Consider the following 21,542-nt stretch of genomic DNA (forward strand, 5'->3'; position numbering starts at 1 on the left):
GTATTACTTAGCAAGTGATATGGAATTACCATGGTTGGTAAGAGGGGATTTCAATGTGATATTGCATGAAGATGAGAAAATAGGGGGACTTCCAGTACACCCTCCTGAATATGAGGATTTTGCATTTTGTGTAAACTCTTATGGTTTGTTTGAGCAAGGGTATAAAGGAAGTCCATTCACATGGTGGAATGGGAGATCCAATGCTGAGTGTATATTCAAGAGATTGGATAGGATTTTTGTGAATTTGTCATTTCAGAACATGTTGCCAACTATTGAAGTTGAGCATCTAATCAGAACTGGATTAGATCATGCATAATTGCTAATGACATATGGGGTGCAGATAACCAATTTTGTCAAGCCTTTCAGATTCTTGAACTTTTGGACAAAGGATGCTATATTTATGGATGTGGTGAGGCAGAATTGGGAAATTGATTTCACAGGGGATCCGTTTTTGATGTTCAAGCAGAATATCAAGAGGGTGAAGGCAGCACGCTCAAAATGGAGTAGGGAAACATTTGGTGATATCTTCAAGCAATTGGCTATTTTGGTGGACATTGTTAGGGTGAAGGAGATGTTATTTGAAGAAGAGCCTATAACTGAGAATAGGATTGTGCTTCAAAAGGCTCAATCCGAATTGAAGAAATACTTGAGTATTGAGGATCAATATTGGAAACAAAAAGCTGGGATGACTTGGTTTGCTGAAGGAGATAGGAATACAAGTTTCTTTCACAATCATATCAATGGAAAAAGAAAGAAATTGCAACTGAAGAGGATCAAAAGTGGCAGTGGGGTATGGATTGAAGACCAGGAGCAATTGGCTACAGCTGCAGTGGACTTCTATCAAAAATAGTTCACAAATGAAGGTGATGCTTCTGAATTTTTCTTACTCAATAATGTACCTGCAATGGTCATTATGGATCAGAATTTGGAACTTAGCAGATTGCCAACAATTGAAGAAGTAAGGGCAGCAGTTTTTGAGCTTAGTGGGGAGGGTGCTAGTGGTCCTGATAGATTCACTGGCTTGTTTTATCAAACATGCTAGGATGTTATTGGTGATGATATACACAACATGGTGCTACACTTCTATGGAGGAGCTGCATTGCCTAAATCCATCACTCACACCAATCTAGTGTTGCTACCCAATAAACTTAGAGTTGAGACCTTCTCTGACTTAAGACCTATTAGTCTGAGCAACTTCATTAATAAGGTCTTGTCTAGGGTGTTACATGACAGATTGGAGAGTTTTTTGCCATCTCTAATAACTCATAATCAATCCGGATTTGTAAAGTGTAGGAGTATATTTGAGAACATCTTATTGACTCAAGAAATTATCACTGACATAAGGTTAAGGGGAAAGCCAGCTAATGTGGTGATCAAGCTTGATATGACTAAGGCCTATGATAAGGTTTCATGGAAGTACTTATTGCATGTGCTAAGGAAGATAGGATTTTCTGAACACTTCATCAACATGGTGTGGAACTTGATGTCAAATAACTGGTATTCAGTATTGGTGAATGGGCAGTCCTCAGGGTTCTTTAAGTCGACAAGGGGTGTGAAACAAGGGGATCCCCTATCTCCAGCATTGTTCATTTTGTCAGCTGAGGTTCTTTCCAGGACTTTGAATAAGCTCTTTGAAGACAAGTTATTTGTGGGATTTGGAATGCTTAAGTGGTCTGATCCTTTAAACCACTTGGCATATGCTGATGATACGATAATCTTTGCATCTTCTCATCCTCCCTCTTTGAGCAAGATTATGGCAATGTTGGAGAACTATGAGAAGATATCAGGTCAGATGATCAACAAAGATACGAGTTCATACTATATGCATTCAAAGGTTGCTAATGGATTGTTTCAGGCAGTTGGAGCTACTACAGAATTTGCAAGAGGTAAATTCCCCTTCACATATCTAGGGTGTCCTATTTCTTACACTAGAAGGAGGAAGGACTATTATGAGGATCTTATCAAGAAGGTGAAGGCTAAATTGCATTCATGGAAAGGAAAGCTGCTGTCATTTGGAGGAAAGGCAACACTCATCTCTAGTGTGTTGCAAAGTATGCCAGTTCACATGTTATCAGTCCTTGATCTACCAAACAACATCCTGGGGCATCTACATAAGACTTTTGCTAGGTTCTTTTGGAGCACAAAGGAAGAAGGAAGAAGCAGACACTAGGCTTCATGGAAAAATCTTTGCCTTCCTAAAGAGGAAGGGCCCCTAGGTTTTAGGTCCTTAAATGATATCTCAAGGGCACTGTTTGCTAAACTATGGTGGAGGTTTAGGACCACAAAATCTTTGTGGTCTAATTTCATGTGGAATAAGTATTGCAAGAAAGAGCTACCAACAGTGGTGCATTTTAGGGGAGGGTCTCATGTTTGGAGACAAATGCTGAATGCTAGGGAAGAAGTAGAACATGAGATCGTATGGGAATTAAAGAGTGGAACAACTAATATTTGGCATGAAAATTAGACTGGATTGGGTTTACTTTATCACGTATTACCTGAAGATTTTCCAATCAATGAAGATCTTCAGGAGGTGGCAGAACTGCGGCAAGGGGAAGCATGGGATGATCAACTGCTAGATCAAACTTTCAATGAGGAAATTGCAGAACATATAAGGCTAAATATGCATTATGAAGGTAGTGAGGGATATTGGGATGGGCCATACTGGATGCCAACTCCTTCAGGCAATTTCAGTGTTAGCAGTGCTTGGAAAATATTAAGGCATAGGGCTGATCCTAATTAGGAATTCAAGTTAATATGGATTAAAGGTTTGCCATTCAAGATATCCTTCTTCTTGTGGAGATTGTGGAGGCAGAAAATAGCCACCGAAGATATGTGGAGGAGGCAAGGGCAAATGGTGATGTCTAGGTGTTGGTGTTGTTAGCAGCCCCAAGAGGAATCCATTGAGCATATATTTGTCACAAGTCCTACTGCCTCTAAGGTATAGAACTTGTTCACGGGGGCTGCTGGAATTTCTGTGCAATTGATTCAATTGAAGCAGATTATAAGGCATTGGTGGTATGCTCAGTGTTGTCCAAAATTAAAGCCACTATTTCAAGCAGTACCAGCTATCATCACTTAGGAGCTTTTGAAGAGAAGAAATGCAGGTAAACATGGTGGTTCAGTGTCCACAAATAGGGTGATTCATGAGATAAATAGGACATTGCATTAGCTGGCATGGGTGAGATATGCTTGGATCCCTAATATTCCATTGTTATGGCCAGACATGATTCAATACTTTGAAGGATATAAACCTATATTGATTACTACAAGAGTAACATGGCAGCTTCCTTTTCATGGTTGGTTCAAATGTAATACTGATGGAGCTTCAAAGGGCAAACCTGAACCTAGCGCCATAGGCTTTTGTGTGAGGAATGATGAAGGTGATGTGGTGTACGCTAGGGCAGTAGACCTGGGAGTGACAAATAATGTGGTAGCTGAAGCTAAGGCTATTCTTCAAGGGTTGGAATATTGTGTGGAGCATGATCTTCACCCTCTCATACTGGAGACTGATTCATTGGTGATAAAGAAGGCGATAGAAGGGGAATGGGATCCTCCTTGGGTAATTGCACAGGATGTGAAGAAAATTATAGAGATGAAGGACAACTTCAATGTGATCTTTCAACATGTGTTCAGAGAAGGCAACTCAGTGGCGGATTTTATAGCTAACATTGTGTTCTCTTTTGCAGGTGCATCTGAGTTTCATTCATTCTCTGAACTGCCTAGTGCAGGGAGGAGGTTGATCAATCTAGACAAATCTCAATCACCTAACCTTAGGGTTAGGATAGCAAAGAGAAGAACCCCAGATTGATGGCTTCACAGGATTGGACTCTGCACAAACCTGCATGTAAATGCGATAAGCAGGTGTGGGATGGTATAATTTTTCCTACTTCTGATATGTCCAAATGCTAAGGAAAATGCTGAACCCATCATATGGTATTTTTGGAGATTGTTGAATCATTTCTCAGTGGTATTAGCATACTTTCATGCTCAATCTGAGGATGGTTTAGCAATGTTTAGAATGATGTCTACATTAAAGGTTCTAGTAGGGAAGGATCTGAGCTTACAAGATCACAAAAGGCACAATTTCAAAGCCTGGCCTTTGCCTTGCAAAGCCTGCTTAAAGCCAGCTCATTCCTGGCTTTTGCCTTGCAAAGCCAGCCTAAAGCCAGGTTGCCTTGCAAAGCCTGCCTAAAGTCAGCTCAAGCCTGGCTTTTGCCCTGAAAAGCCTGCCTAAAGCCAGCTCAAGCCTGGCTTTTGCCCTGAAAAGCCTGCCTAAAGCCAGCTCACGCCTGGCTTTTGCCTTGTAAAGCCTGCCTAAAGCCAGCTCAACCCTGGCTTTTGCCTTGCAAAGCCTGCCTAAAGCCAGGCTCCTCTTCTATACATTAATTTTGATGAGTGAGCACATGATTAATACTTGGACAAAATCAGTCCACTGCATATGGAGATCATATAGTAGCTACACTTGGAAGACTATGCTGGCTTCAACTCTGTGGTGGAGATGTTTGGAATTTATTTTAGCCTATGGACAGTATACCCTGACGCCTGGTGAGAGCTTGATAGGTGCTGCTTGGTATTTGCCAATGACAATTGGATTCACATACACTAATAGAAGAAGGAAGCATTCAACTTATCATGTTGTAATAGCTAGTTCATTAGATTTTAGCGTTTCTATCTTTTAATAGCTAGTAGCTTCATTCAACTTCTATTTTGGTTTGGACATCTTGTAAGCTTTGGACCCATTTTGGAATTTTATTTATATATTAGCCACTACGCAAGTGCTGCCGAGTGTTATAGTTGCTTAAAAAAATATTATAAAATAATAAATGCAAAAATAACAAATAACTCTTACCCGTTACCCTCAGGGACTATGATGATCCTGCCATAGCGATCATAATGCAATACCTATGGATCATCATCCTTAACATGTGTATCAGAGGCATGTGTAGACGGTGTAGATGGGGGCTCAGAGCTATGGTCTCGCAGGCGAAGTCCTGAAATAGATAGAGTCGATGATGAAGATGGTTGCGATCCCTATGACTGCGACATAGCTGGATGCGATCCATGTGGCTGTGATACACCGACCTACTACTTTCACCAACAACCATGTTATGAAATATTCCACGGCTACCATCGATCTCTCCATGATTAGTCCACACAAAGTAATTCTCTATAAACCCCTTCCTATAAAGATGAAGTTTAACTTCCTCCGATTTTTTAAACTTTCACACAATTGCACTTGACACAAGGGCACCTAATTATTCCTTCAATTTGGTATGATGAAAGTGACATTGCATGTCTAACAAAGTCACCAACCCCTTCTACAAAATCGTCCCTAAATCTCCGTCGATTAGGATAATTCCTATTATACATCCAAGTACGATGTTCTATCTATACAAATAAAATAAAAATAAATTAAGATATTTCCATAAGTATTAGAACTACTTAATTTATTCTACAATTATAAATTAATTAAATTATTTTTAGTTAATTAAATTATTTTTTACTAATTACACCAAAATTAAATTATAGTAAATATAATTAATTATGATTCATTCAATTTAAACATAAACTATAAGTTCAATTCATACACAAAAGGTTCAACACTTATCCCTAAAAGTTCAATTCATATCAAAAAATTTCAACTATTAACCCTAAAAGTTCAATTCATATCCTAAAAGTTCAACTCATACCCTAAACAATTCAATTAATACCCTAAATAATTCAATTAACCCCACAAAACATAAGCTATATCCAAAAAGTTCAACACTTACCCCTAGAAATTCAATTCATACCCTAAAAGTTCAATTCACAAGAACAAATCCAAAAAACTCAATTCAATTCAAAGTTAAACATTGAATTCCTAACTAAACTACTCAAGTCAATATACAAACGTAAACATTCAATTTATACCCTAGGTAATCAGTTCAATTCAATTCAATTCAATTTTAACATGACCTAAACCCTAGATTTCAATAAAATTCAAAGTTAAAACAATCAATTTAAACAATAATTAACTAATTCATAATTAATTAATAAAATATTAAAATTATACAAACAATTTAAGTTCAAATTGAAACCTGAAATTTTTAAGAGGTGGAGGAGGAGGGGCAGCGGCGGCAGTAGCAACGGCAGCGGCAGCGGCGGGGGTAGTGGCGACGTGAGGTGGGGAATGAGATTTGTGTGAGGGAAATAGAGAAGGAGTGGGGGGAGGGTGTTGTGTGTGAGAGAAAGAAGAAAGTGGGGAGTTAGAAAATTTTGAGAAGAGAATAAAAGAAATGAGGGGGAGACCCCGTATTGCAGATCTAGAATTAAAGGTACCGACCCACGTCAGTCGGTAAAGTCGGTCGGTACATTTAAGTGGCCATTGACTGTGTTTGACCACAGAGTCGGTTGGTTATTTTTTTTTTTTAAAAAAAACCTAAATTAATTATTTTATGTTATTTTTTTAAAATATTATAAACTTAAAAAAAAAAATTAAACTATAAGCATATATTTTATTCACATATATATATTTACTAATAAATAATTATAAACTATAAGCATAATTTTTAAAAATAATTATATTAACTTATTACTTTTAATAAATTATAAGCATATATTTTATTCACACACGTATATATAATTAATCAATCATAATAAAAAAAATAAAAGTATATATTTGAGACGTTTATTTTATTCGAATTCTACATTTCGTCTTATATATTCATTCGTTTTATACTTAATTACAAATCACATAGATTAATAAATATCGGCCAAGTTGTTTTACCTTTTGTATTCATCTATCTAAGTTAATTTTCTAAGTTATAATTAAGTATACGAGTCATTTCACACACACACACACTATATTATAATTGATGATCAATCACATACATTACTACGTACGAAAATTCGATCAATTGATGAATTGGTAAGCCAATATTATTCTATTTTAAATATGTTTAATCGATTGTCATATTAACTCGTTTACTTAATGCTAATAACTTTTTTCGTTTATTTAATTTGTGATACATATATACACGTCAAAGAAGTTTAGTATTCTTCTATATTTCATTCATTCATCACTAATATTGCATGACATAGATTAATCGATATAGGTCGAGATATTTTATTTTTAATATTCATCTATATAGGTCGAGATATTTTGTTCTTAATATTCATCGATGCATCTAAATAAGTTATAAGTCGATAAATCAATGTACAAATAGATATATTTGATGATGATCAATTATATATACTTATTAGATTATTGCTTCTTCACAAGTCTATCCCCAAAAGAACCTGACTGTGTGGCCCTAGCGCTTCGCGTTCTTAGATGCGGCTATACCTCTCTCTCTCTCTCTCTCTCTCTCTCTCTCTCTCTCTATATATATATATATATATATATATATATATATATATATATATATATATATATATATATATATATATATATATATATATGTGTGTGTGTGTGTGTGTATACACTTCGTTGTACTACTTTAATTATATATAACTTGTTATAGTATATGTTAGTGCATTCTTTATTTGTATTATAAAATAAATTATTAATGGATTATATTTATATTATTTAGATAGTAAATTTTAATGTGATTCAAAAGTTTGACCATGTTTGACCTATGGACTGACCGAAGTTGGTTAGTTATTTTTTAGAAATTACAGCTACCGGCTAAAATTGGTCGGTAAAATCTTCTCCTGTAATAACCGACCGACTTTGGTTGGTAAATTCAACTATAAATTTTATAAAATATTTTAAATAATAATATAATTATTAAAATTTAAAAATATGGGTCCACATTACCGATCGATGTTGGTCGGTAATCAAAGAAGTGCTTTGACTAAGCAAGTCTTACTATTGCGGTCAAATATTTGACCAATATACCGATCGATTTCAGTCGGTATGTAATTTAAAAAAAATATAAAATGTATTTTTGGTAGTTTCCGTCCGCTTTGGACGATTTTTTGGTCGCTTTTGTTGACCGACCAACGTTGGTCGGTATGCCTCGGTTTTTCCGAATTTCTAGTAGTGAAAGGTCTCGGGTTTGAGCCTTGATTATGAAGTCGCTTTGTTAGGAAATGTTATACCCTTAGTGTAAGACTTGCCAGCGCGAATATGGATTTTAATAGAGTTTCACTATATCGAACACCGGATAGAAAATCAAGAAAAGAATTAATGTTGTTATATTTTAGTGCCAAAACTTTATAATGATTAAATATTATGAAATAATACTTAATTGCTTTACACAAATACTAGAATTGATTTTGGTCACATTTATGTTAATATTGCTTTGATCGCACATATATTTGTATTGTTTTTTGGTCTTGCTATGAATGATTGTGGCAAGTGGAATGCAATAAGCAAATAAGAATAGTAATGATAACGACAATGACTATGAAAAAGTTGATAATATAAAAATGAATATGTTACTATTTTGGGTGAATAAATTGTTATGTAAAATTAAATGAGATTTATTGGGGGAGGGAATCTTCCATTTATGTTTTGTTTTGTAGCATTACATTCACATGGCACAGCACATGCTGGTTTTTGGCATCTTTTATTAGGATCTTCTCTTTAGATGTTGACCTCAATAACTCATGAAAATTTACAGAACCAAAAGCTCAATGTACACCTCAACGTATTATTTTTAGATAGTAATGTCCTATTAGGGGTAGTTTGGTATGATGTATTAAGAAAAATAATATATGTATTAATTTTGAGATAATTAATCCCTTGATTGGTAATATTTCTTAACTTATGTATAACTAATATATGTATCTGTATTAGTTATACACTATATACCGTATTATTTTTATACATAACAAACCATAGTATTAATAATATCATGGTTTTTAATACATGGATAAGCATGTATAAAAATAGAACTGCCCTTTCAAAACCTTTTTCAAATCCTTTACAAAGAATGTGGATGATATTTTCGTAAATAAATAATTTAAAAAAAATTATGCAATAAATGTTTTATTCGATACACTAAACCAAATACAGTCTATAAGAAATAATTTCAGTATAACTAATCCCTACATTATTAATCCAATATTACTAATACATTCTATTCAATACTATTATTAATCATACCAAACGACGCCTCAGTACAACAACAATAATAAATATTCGCCAATTCCAAATAAGCCGGGTAGGCGATATTTGAATTCTTTTCATTTAGCTCAAGTGCTCAACTCATATAAGTACACAATGCATTTATTTCATCTTCTATTGATGAAAAGCTCAAATTATGTTTGCAATTAATTTCCGAGAAAACTAATGGCCAGACTGATCATAATGCAGAATAAGATGATAATATTCAAGACATTAGACAGAGTGGCGCTTATTTGTTTTTTTTTATGTAATTTTTTTCTTGTGACAGCCGAGAGGCACTAACCTAGTGGGCTAATAAATAATAATACTATTGTGGCAACAATTGGTGAAAATATCACAATAAATATGCGCACAAAAATGAAGGTGAAAGGTTACAATCATAAGATCACATCGTACCAACCTAAAGGGCAAAAATATTTACATCAAAAATTTCATGCTCTTAATGATATCAACTTATAATTTATCTATGCATTTTACTTGAGAAAATATTAAAATTTTATGAGTGAAAAAAAATAATTTCACGCAAAAACCAACCCAAATTAATTTTTGGAACTTGAAAAATCTTTCTTTATTTTCTTTTTAAACTGATCAAATTGCATGAATAAACAATGTTTCCAAACTTTTTTGAAAAAAAGTAGTCAAAATCTATATCCAAATCGGAGCTTAATATTGGGTAAAGTTAATTGAACTTTCTATTATAAAAAATAGTTTAGACCATATAATGAAAGTGAAAGCCATTCGTGTAATTAAGATGACTAAATGCCATGAAGAGTGTAATCAACTAGCAAAATCCGTACAGTTGACAGTCCTTAAGATTAGCCGACACTTTATGCTAATTTATTAGACTGCTATGAAACTGGATCCGTTACTATATATTCACAAAATACATATTTATGTAACGTATTCTGGAAAAAAATGATACTACTAGTAAGGATTTATGTAACGTTTCTAACGATTATGTACACAATTTTTTGAGATTATTTATAACTTATAAGGTATATTTATATTGTTGATACGTTAGCCAAAAGAGGGCTCAAATCCGACAGCGAAAGTAGGGTATTATTTACGGATTCGACCGAACTTAATAATTTTTGCGCAGACGTTATATTTGAACTAGAAAATCTATTAAATTTTTATTAATATACAACTTGCGAACCAAGTAACTAAAATATACTATGAGTTTGGCGTCGCGTTCAGAACCCACAAACTTCAAATCATAGTTCCGTCTCCGCTCAGATCCACATATATATATATATATATATATATATATATATATATATATATATATATATATATATAACAGGATGTTTTTGAATTGGTTTAAACACCTAATAATGTTTTGATGAGTTTGTGGTCAAAGTTAAACATCCTCAAAGTATGAATGTTTAAACCCTACACCATTCAAATTTCGAACACTGTCATATGAAATCTGACATATTGGGTGAAAGAAAATTAAATGGTACAAAATCTTAGACCATAGCACTAGGTACCTGTCCTAAGTATACTGAATTTCATTCAACAACCGGCAGTTGCAAAACTAGTACAATCATTTATTGCTGACATACTTAAAATTTTCGGTGAAATACAAGAAACTTTCTTGAGTAAATTTTTTTTCCATTTTTTCTTCTTACTTTCTCCTTCTTTTTTTTTTCTTTACGAGTTCGATCCGTAAAAATAGTCATTAATACTTATATTGAGATAGATTATTTACATCATATTGATTAGGATGTAGCCCTTGTCCGAACGCCACACAAATACAGAATATTTTGTGGACAGACAAGGTTTCCTCTCTCATTTTCTTTGAGGGTGGGATGGGGTGAGAGTTGGAAAGGGTGTGGTAAAATGTGAGATTTTGCATTGGACACACAAAAGAGAAATAATAATGACTTTATTATGTGGGGTGCAACAGAAGACATCATAAATTTGTCCCTTGTCATAGGGAAGTGATGATTTAATCAATCGGCAATATTTGCTAGTGATTGAGAAATTAGCAAACTCAATTAGTTTTCAATTTAAATTTGTTTGTCTCTCTTCATTTGTCTAGGGTAAAGTAATACTCGTTAAAAATAAATCTAATATATAAAACTATTCATACATATTTGCACATAAAGTTTAAATAGAATTCTATAATTTATCGGTTACAGGTAAATTTACGTAAACTTAATAATTTTTGCCTAGTTTTTATATTTTTATTAAGAATTCCATTCGATATCTATAAAGTTGATTGTAAGTTCAATTATTATTATAGAATTAATTTGAAATAGTTGGACAAAATCATTAACTCTTAATCCTGAATTTATCTCAAAATAGTATTGGTTCCACTAGTAGCAATTGAGAAAGACTAGTTATGGTGGACGGTAATTGTCAATATAGCTTCTTTAGCTAGTTATTCCACTAACACTTAATTATTTATTCCACTAACACTTAATTATTTGGCCCATCATAATTCGTGGACAGCGACATGAAAATTCTTCAAGTTCAAGAAATGATAATTGCAAGTAGTAGAAATGGACAAAATGCCAACATAATTATCAAAGTGGTGATGCATGAAAATATTCAAAGGTCCAAAATTTCATGTAAATTTGTCCAAGCTAGATTACGTCTCCCTTCAGAAAATTTGGTCGTCTTTTTAAGCCTCGACTGAAAAGATAAGAACAAAGGGGGATTCCATAGTTATTTCTCCATTTCCATAGTATTTTAAATTCTTATTGGCATTGAGTGCCTACAATTAATTAATAAATTAATATTAAAATACATATCACTTAACTAAAATTAAGTGATAAAAAGTGTCTATATACGCATGACATATGTCTCATAATTATTATTTCGATGTGAATACAAACTTTATGGAACTTATTTAATAAATTTCTGAAGGCAAAAGCTATTGAGTTCCGTAAACGTGTAGGTTGCACTTAGCTCTGCCTCTATAGATGATGACTGCCTATTTTATTCTTGATAGAATTTAAGGGTCCACCAAATTATATAGAGAACCAGGTTCTCTATTAGTTCCCACAGAACACACGCACACTGCAGTAGATAAATGAGACAAAGAAGTTTTACGTGGAAAACTCCCAACTCACGGGATTAAAAACCACGACCTACTCTTGTAGGATTTCAACTTCACTACTGAGCAAACTTTAGATTACAACCTATTGTAACCTATGAATTAACCTCTTAATCCCTCACTAACTTGTAACAACTCTATTACAAACCACTTTGTAATAACTCTATTACAAAAACTTTACAACTCGACTAACTCTAGGCAAGACACAAACACAAGGGTTTATGATTTACAAAGATTTCCTACACAATACTTCTAACTAAGCTAAGTAGGAATTACAAGTAAAGAACTTTAACAGCAACATAACTAAGGACATGTAATGACTCAATACATGAAACTGGTCCTTCGTTATGTTGTTCTTAGTTTTTGATACCCTTGAGAATCACTTGCAAGATTGGCACAAACTTGAGAGAAAATGCTTCATAAATTTTTGAATGTGCAAATATTTTGTTTTACCTTTGCTTGATGTAAATAATTCATTTGTGACATCACTTGAATGATGTAAGAAAGTTAGGTAAAGGGCATTCCCCATAAAGTTGACCGCTGCACTATTTTTGTACTGTTGCGTGTGCAGGCAGCAACTTTACAGTTGTGGGGAGTTGACTTGTACAGTCACCAATGGGAACTGGTGGCCATCTATTCCCTCTGTTTTTCCTTTGACTCTGAAGAGTTGAACCACGTCCCTGAACTAAAACTTGTTATTCTTTAAGTACTTGAGGATGTGTAACAGGTTCCTTATCTGGTTCTTATCAATAAGTTTGTTAGATTATCAAAACATAATAGGGATACGTATAACCTATCAATTTCCCTCCTTTTGATGATGACAAACTTATAATTGAAGTTTTCCTTAAGAGCCAGAATGACATACACAACCTGTATTCCCTCTAAATCTGTTCCCTAGCACATACACATAACCTGTATTCCCCCTGAATCTATTCCCCAACTTGTTCCCTCTCAATTATTTTCCCCCCTTTTGGCATCATAAAAAGATCAGTAGCAAGCAATAAGCAAAAAGAAGTCTAGTTTGGTTAACTCATGCCACATGTGTGCACTATCATGACTAAAAATAAAACAAAAGAGCAAGACATACACAATAAAAGGATGAAACTTCTATTAATTTTTGAAAATTAAGCATGGAGCAGTTCCATTGTTACCAACACATCCACAAAACAAAAACAACAAAAATAGAAGTACCAGTCATAAACAACATCAGAACTAAAACAAAGGACAAACAGTAGGATTTGATACTGGAAAGGGAACACGTTCTAGGGAGCACTGGAGATGGAAGACTTAGATGAAGAGGCAAGGGTTTTAAGAAGGATGTTCATGCGAGCATTAGCTGACATCTGCTCATTGAGCAGTTTCTCCTTCAGATCCTCAACCTGTTTCCTGAGGTCGGCATTTTCTTTGGTCAGAAGGACAACCTCTATGTTGTGAGAGCTGCGGGAACCAGGTTCCTTCTGAAGCTGACTTTACTGACCTCAAGAATGGCATTCCTTGCCTTTAGCTTCCTTATCTCATCAGTGGCACTGTTTTGGGCGTTGATCAACTGGGAGATAGTAGAAGTGCTACCAACCCCTCCAACCTTATCAATGCACTCACATTCCTTGAGGGTGGTCTTGGAGAAGGTTTGCTTACGAGTACCCACTTTGGATTTTCCCAAAGGGACTTTGAAGAACTCAAAAACTTTAGTGAAGGGGAGCCCGTAAGGCAGCCCATGATTACCATCCTTGAACTCTGCCACCTTCTGCATGTGTTCTATCATGATGCCAGGCAGGTTGATAGTTGTGTATTCATCTAGTACTTCCATGAGAATCACGTCTGCCCGAGATGTAATGGATCTTCATTCTGCACGAGGGAGCAATTCCTTGTTCACCAATTCAAACAGCAGTTGGTACAATGGAAAGGAGGGCCTTCTTGTGTACCCGTTCCCCTTGCTGGACTGCCTTATCCTTCAAGATAGCATTTCTAAAGTTCAAAGAGCAGGTTCCGTGAACAGAAGACAAACCCTCAGCAAGCACTCCCAAGATAGTTCCCAGCACAGTAGAGTACATTACAAGATCAACACCATTCACCATCACACAAATATGATCATCCTTAACTGTAAAGATGTCGGCATAAAGACTGCGCACTTCGTCCTCATAAACTTTGGGACAGTCACCTATGAACAGGTGTGTCCACTGTTGGAATTCACAGATCTCCACCAATTGGCGCATGCCAGCCATATCCAGAATATCAGGGGCAAATGTACGGCCCCACAACACCTTTTGATATTTCAATTTTTCCTTGCTAGCATCCTGGGTATTATCAATCTTGGTCTTTTTGAAGGAACCAGGTTCCTCACTAGCATCACCCTTCATTTTTACTGATGTGCGAGCACTCTTTCCTTTCTTAGCAGATTTCTCAGACACCTTTTTCGCAGACACTTTTTCAACTGATTCTTCTGTCACTTGTTCCCCAGATTCCTCAACTACCTTTTCACAAGATCTTTCATCCTCAACCTTTCTCAAGTCCATTTCACTCACATATGACTCCCTTCTGGACTTTGGAACAATAGGTTTCTTATGAGGACTTACGAACCAAGGAACCAGGTTCCTCTTCTACCTCATCATCAACATCAACGACTAGTGTAGGAGGCACTACCTTCTCATTTACAACCTTTCCATCTTTCACCAATCTCCTCTTCTTCTTTTTCTTTTTGCTTTTCCTTAAAACTGACTCAAATTCTTCCTTCTTCTGCAACCTAGTGATAGGTCTCTTCGAAGTTGACTCTTGGGGAGTTTCCTGACTACTCCTAGTCCTGATGAAGCTCGCAAGAGCCACATTATCATAGTCATCTTCACTCCCTTCATTTTCCTCCTCAGACAGAGATCGCATCTCGGGAGAAACAATGGCCAATGGCTCAGCATAGAAATAAGGAGAGGGAGCGAGATCAGTACTTACCTGGGGTTCTTTAGAAGAACGGGGAGTTTCATCCCAAGTAGGAGTATAGTGCTCCTCTTGTGTAGAGGGATCAGGCCCCTCAGGGAGTTCCCTAGTAGTACTGTCTGGTGCCAGATTTTTGACATGCACCAGTTTCCTTCCCTCGGCCTCTGTACCATTATCTTCCCCCTGTAGGATCCAAGACCGGGGCTTCCACTGTCGATTCATCACTGGTATGACCCACACCTTGTTCTTTAGCAGAACTTTTTTCCACTGGTAGACTAAAAATTTATTGATTTTCTTCTTCATCCACTATGTCTTCATCAACCATCTTTTCCGGTGAGGCAGAAGTAGAGGTCACAATCACAAATTTCCTGGGAGTCGATGTTTTGCGACTCCGATGAGAACCAGAACTCGACTGGGTTTGAGAGGAAGCAGAGGGTGGTTGTGACTCTAGCTTAGGGTTTGGACTAGTCGGAACAGGGAGTGTGAGCTCTATCATTGGTGTTTCAATGAATGAGGACACAGTGGAGATAATGCTTGGAACATTTTATGTTTCCTGATTGTCAGACATAATGGAGTGTAGTTAGTTGAAGAAGAGAGTTTGAAAAAGGAAAAAAAAGGAATTTTGGATTCGTGATATGAACAATTCTGAAAGTGACTGTGAATGGATTTATTTGAGAGGAGTTAGAGACCGATTGAGTGTCAATTTTGGGTAGTCGGGTCGCTTCATAAAGGGTGAGACACTTTGATTCAAGAAGCAAAAAGAAACTGATAATATAATGACGTGGCACCGTTTCAGCCGTTTAAAAATTGTGCATTAGAGTACGAAAGAGCTACTAACATGTGTCAAAGGAACCAGGTTCCCTGGCAGAGTTTGAAAATGTAAGCCTCATCCTTTGACCAACGTGCAATGCATTAACTACTTATCTACTCTGTAATCGTCATGCTTGTCTACCTGTAACGGTATAGAGGTGAGTTAGACTTTGCCAGAAAACACTTTTTTGCTATTTTACCTATACATTTATTTCATAGCCAATCATCGAGGGACCAGGTCCCTAGCTAGACTTCATCAACCCTAGTGCCAAGCGATTCTTTTTAAAGTGCTCTCTGCTTAGTGCTTTGGTGAAAATATCTGCAATTTGATCTTCTGTGCTGCAAAACTTCATGCAGATGAGCCCTTTCTCAACATTGTCTCGAAATTTTCTAGCTGCTGCTTGATCTACAGTAGTTTAGCACAGCAAGAGGCAACCGCCACATACTCAGCTTCAGAAGTGCTTTTCCTATCCACCAGATAACTAACATAGTCAGCATCAACATACCCTATTAAGTCAAAGTTATCTTATGAGGAATAGTAGAGAACCAGGTCCTGCGTTCCTTTGAGATACCTCAAAATTCTCTTTGCAACCTTCAGATAAGACTCCTTTGGATTGGATTGAAACATGGCACAGAGTCCCACAAAGAAAACAATGTCTGGTCTACTTGCTGTGAAATATAGAAGTGACCCAATAATGCCTCTATACATAGTCTCGTTTACAGGAGAACCGGGTTCCTCCATATCTAGGCGAGTGGCAGTGGCAATAGGTGTATCAATGATCTTTTAACTCTCCATCTCAAATCTCTTCAGAAGCTCTTTGATATACTTCTGCTGACTTATCATTGTGCCCTTAGAAGTTTGCTTGACTTGCAAACCTAAGAAGAAATTCAATTCTTCCATCATGCTCATTCCAAACTCGCTTCCCATAAGCGTTGCAAACTCTTCACACAGAGAATCATTTGTTGCACTAAAGATGATGTAGTCAACATAAACTTGGACAACCTTTCATGCCATGCACGAGGAGCCTGCTTCAGTCCATATAATGCTTTGTCAAGTTTAAACACGTGTTCGGAATGCTCATGGCACTTGAAACCAGGTGGCTGCTTGACGAAGACTTCTTCTTTTAGAAAGCCATTCAGAAAAGCACTTTTGACATCCATTTGGAACAATTTGAATTCCATATGAGATGCAAAGGCAATAAGAATTCTGATGGCCTCCATTCGAGCAACTGGAGCAAAAGTTTCATCATAGTCAATCCTTTCTTCCTGATTATAGCCCTAAACTACTAGCCTTCCATTGTTCCTTGTTGTGTTTCCAAACTCATCAAGTTTATTTCTGAATACCCTCCTGGTTCCTATAACAGTTCTGTCAGCAGGTCGTGGAACCAGGTGCCATATACTGTTCCTCTCAAATTGATGGAGTTCTTCTTGCATAGCTGTAATCCAATCGGCATCTTTTAATGCTTCTTTGATATTCTTGGGCTCAATTTGAGAGAGAAAAGCTGAGAAGAAAAGCGCATTTGTTGCCTTTGATCTGGTTTGAATTCCTAAATCAAGAGGAGTGATCACATTTTCAAGAGGATGTGAACTTTTGTATTTTCAGTTAGACACCCGAATCTTGTTGTGGGATGGTCCAGGTATTTCTGAATGTGATTCTCTCTCTGCATGTGGGGTCCCTTGATCTACATCAGCAACTCTATTTTCAACTTCAGTTGTTGTGATTGAGGAACCAAGTTCCTCTATGTCAGCTGGAGATTCATTTGTGCCATTGTCATTTGAATCCTTGACCTGACTCATCATGTCAGTTTTTCCATTTGCCATGTCAATGACTTCACTAGGGATAATTGACTATTCTCCTTCTTGATTAATCTTATCATGTGAATCCTTCCCATATGAGTGGTGAGATTCATCAAAGATCACATATATACTTTCCTCAACACATTGCATCGCACACTTTATGATCCTTGAAGCTTGAGTTGGGCAGGCCACGAACCAGGTCCTTTTTGACCAACTTGTTCAGCAACGTGAAACTTGCATGACCCATCCTTCTGTGCCATAGTTTAGCATCATCATCAACAACACTTAGACAACTGAGATCACCACTCTTGTTTCCCTTGTCACAGATTTGGGAGACACTTAACAGGTTGTACTTCAATCCATTCACGTAGTACACATTTTCAATTGAGTGAGAAAGAGACTTCCCAATTCTTCCAATTCCCAAAATGTATCCCTTTTTGCCGTTTTCAAAGGATACACTCCCTCATTGCAGGGATTTGAGTGAAAGGAAATTATTTATGCTTCTAGTCATGTGCTTCGAGCAACCACTATCCATTTATCATTATTGGCTGCTCCCTTTCACTGCTCCCTGCACAAGGAAATCAAAGGTTAGACTTAGGAACCCAAACAAGTTTGGGTCCCTTGTAATGAGAAAAGGGATGAATCAGGACCTTCTTGGTCCAAACAGGCATCACACGAGTTTTATATAAGGGACCAGGTTCTCTAACAATAGTTACCTTTTTAGCAAAAAGTTTGTTTTTCTGTTGAGACTGAAACTTGGCCTTACAGGTTTCCTTAAAGTGCCAGTGTTGCCACAGTGAGTGCAAAGCCAGTTATCAGGTACAGTAACATACTTGCTATGAGGGTTGTAAGGAGTCTTTTCCCTTTGGAACCCTATCCCTTGCCTGTTCCCCCATTGTTTTTATACAAGGCAGTGATAACATCAGAAGACCAGGTCCACTTGAGTGATTTTTCTAGATCATTCTTAACTCTGTCTAGATCTTCCTGAAGCTGTCTGTTTCTCTCAAGTTCCACACATAGACTAGATTTCACTGATTTTATCTTATCTTCAAGCCTAAGGTGTGCCTCACTTGCAACTTCCTTTACCTTTTGGGTAATCTCATACCTACCTTCCCTTTTTAGTTCCTTAATTATTTTCTTTAGGTCCACGAATACTACTAATAGGTCATCTCTCTCATGCTCTATTTTTGCAATTCTCTCGGTCAAAGTATCTTTTTCTCTTTTTAGACTCTCAATGGTCTCTCTTTGATCAACCATAACTACCACTAGATCATCTCTCTCGTGTTCTATTTCTCCTAGTTCCGTGGTTAGCACATTTTTATCATTAATGAGACTGTGATAAGCATAAATTAAACCATTAGCCAAAGATATAAGCTTCTTTTGAGAATATGATTTCAAATTTCTTTGAATATCTAGAAAGTTTACCTCATCTTCATCGTCATCTTCATCATCATCAGATTGTGCCATCAGGGCAAAGATAGAGTCATATTCAGTTGCTTCAGTTTCTACTGCCATCATGGAGATGTCACCTTTATCATCATCTTCACTAGATTCACTTGAGGAGTCTCCCCATACAGCAAGAGCTTGTTTCACAACATTGTCGGCAACATCATTTTTTCGAATCGTTTGTCAGGAACCTGGTTCCTCTTAGCTGCTTTGTCTGAGTTGTGTTTGTACTGATCTTGCTTGAAGATAGGACAATCTTTGATAAAGTGCCCTCACTTCCCACACTTATGACATAAGTCATAGCATCTTGGCTTGCTAGAGCTGTCCTTCTTTGGAATACCTCTATTTTTGCAGACCATCTTCTGAAATCTCTTTGTCAAGTAAGCCATATCAGCATCCTCACCACTTGATTCATTATTGTCTGTCTTGAGGACCAGGTTCTTCTCTCTTTTGGGCTCTCTTCTTTCATTTTCCTTATTTTTCTTCATTTCATACATTTTCAGATTGCCAACAAGTTCATCAATGGTCAGCTTCTGCAAGTCTTTTGCCTCTGTGATAGCGTTCACTTTGCTTTCCCAGGAACTGGGCAGTACACTAAGTATTTTTCTGACAAGTTTGTTTCTTGGAATAATTTCTCCAAGAGAGTGAAGCTCATTGATAATAGATGTGAACCGAGTATGCATGTCCTGGATAGATTCATCATCTTTTATTCTGAAAAGCTCATATTCTGTGGTAAGAATGTCAATCTTTGATTTCTTAACTTGTGTTGTTCCCTCATGGGCTGTTTGAAGAGCCTCCCAAATCTCCTTAGCAGATTGGCATGCTGAGATCCTGTTGTATTCATCAGGACCGATACCACAGACAAGAATTTTCTTTGCACGAAAGTTCTTTTCTATGGCCTTGCAGTCAGCATCATTGAACTCCTTTCTTGTTTTGGGGATTGTTACAGCTGGGTCGCCAATGGTTTTTGTGGGGATGAAGGGTCCATCGCAGATGACGTCCCAGAGCTCTGAGTCTTCAACTATGATAAAGTCGTGCATCCTAGTTTTCCACCATCCATAGTATTGACCATTAAATCTTGGTGGCCTGTAGGTAGATTGACATTCTTCGAAGTTTTGGTGAAGCAGCCTTGAGGATCCTTTCTAGGTGTTAGCCTGATAGAAAGAACCTGCTTTGATACCAATTGATAGGATTTAAGGGTCCACCAAACTATATAGAGAATCAGGTTCTCTATTAGTTCCCACAGAACACACGCACACTACAGTAGGTAAATGAGACAAAGAAGTTTTACGTGAAAAACTCCCAGCTCAAGGGATTAAAAATTACGACCTACCCTTGTAGGATTTCAACTTCATTACTGAGCAAACTTTAGATTACAACCTATTGTAACCTAGGAATTAACCTCTTAATCACTCACTAACTTGTAACAACTCTATTACAAGCCACTTGTAATAACTCTATTATAAAGATTTTACAACTCGATTAACTCTAGCCAAGACACAAACACAAGGGTTTATGATTTACAAAGATTTTCTATACAATGATTCTAACTAAGCTAAGTAGGAATTACAAATAAAGAACTTTAACAAAGGTGCACCACAACTAAGGACATGTAATGACTCAATACATGAAACTGGTCCTTCGTTATGTTGTTCTTTGTTTTTGATGCCCTTGAGAATCACTTGCAAGATTGGCACAGACTTGAGAGAAAATGCTTCATAAATTCTTGAATGTGCAAATGTTTTGTTTTACCTTTGCTTGATGTAAATAACTTATTTGTGACATCACTTGAATGATGTAAGCAAGTTAGGTAAAGGACATTCCCCATAAAGTTGACTGCTGCACTGTTGCGTGTGCAGGTATCAACTTTACAGCTGTGGGGAGTTGACTTGTACAGTCACCAACGGGAACTGATGGCCATAGGTTCCCTCTGTTGTTCCTTTGACTCTGAAGAGTTGAACCACGTCCCCGAACTGAAACTTGCTGTTCTTTAAGTACTTGAGCATGTGTAACAAGTTCCTTATCTGGTTCTTATCAATAAGTTTATTAGATCATCAAAATATAATAGGGATACGTATAACCTATCAATTCTTTAAGGGGTCGTTTGTCTTTCAAAGTGGGATATCCCGGTATTAACAATCAAGATTATAATTTTGGGATTGTTATCCCCCTCCAATATAGGATATAATAGTTAATACCTCCTTCTTGATGTAAAGTTTGTTTTGATATTAGGTTAATTCCCATACTAAACATGAAATTAAATATTAGTTGAAATACACTCCAGGGTTTATAATCTTATTCTCGGTGACCAAACCATCCCTAAAGGTAATAAAAAAGCAAAATTTAGTAAGCCGACCAGAGAGATTTAGCAAAATTCTGTTTATCCTA

At 36.5% G+C, this 21,542-nt stretch overlaps 2 protein-coding genes across 2 annotated transcripts; one reads left to right on the forward strand and one right to left on the reverse strand.

The window, feature by feature from the left end:
- Positions 1–322: 322 nt before the first annotated feature.
- Positions 323–850, forward strand: LOC138907292 (uncharacterized). Its single transcript, XM_070197885.1, has one exon. The coding sequence runs from the start codon at positions 323–325 to the stop codon at positions 848–850; it is 528 nt and encodes a 175-aa protein (XP_070053986.1).
- A 17,731-nt stretch (positions 851–18,581) lies between these two features.
- On the reverse strand, positions 18,582–20,194 carry LOC138907293 (uncharacterized). Its single transcript, XM_070197886.1, has 2 exons — positions 19,495–20,194; positions 18,582–19,291 (listed from the first exon to the last, which is right to left on the reverse strand). The coding sequence occupies exons 1-2, from the start codon at positions 20,192–20,194 to the stop codon at positions 18,582–18,584; spliced, it is 1,410 nt and encodes a 469-aa protein (XP_070053987.1).
- Positions 20,195–21,542: the final 1,348 nt, after the last annotated feature.

Source organism: Nicotiana tomentosiformis, chromosome 3, assembly GCF_000390325.3.
Source record: "Nicotiana tomentosiformis chromosome 3, ASM39032v3, whole genome shotgun sequence".
NCBI classification, from domain to species: domain Eukaryota; kingdom Viridiplantae; phylum Streptophyta; class Magnoliopsida; order Solanales; family Solanaceae; genus Nicotiana; species Nicotiana tomentosiformis.

Bases quoted from the DNA above. Each gene is read 5' to 3' on its own strand.
- LOC138907292 (XM_070197885.1), top strand. From the start codon at position 323: ATGACATATGGGGTGCAGATAACCAATTTTGTCAAGCCTTTCAGATTC.
- LOC138907293 (XM_070197886.1), bottom strand. From the start codon at position 20,194: ATGCACGACTTTATCATAGTTGAAGACTCAGAGCTCTGGGACGTCATC. The intron at 19,292-19,494 runs GTATTCCAAAGA...TTGTGAAACAAG, and splicing joins GATGGTCTGCAAAAATAGAG to CTCTTGCTGTATGGGGAGAC.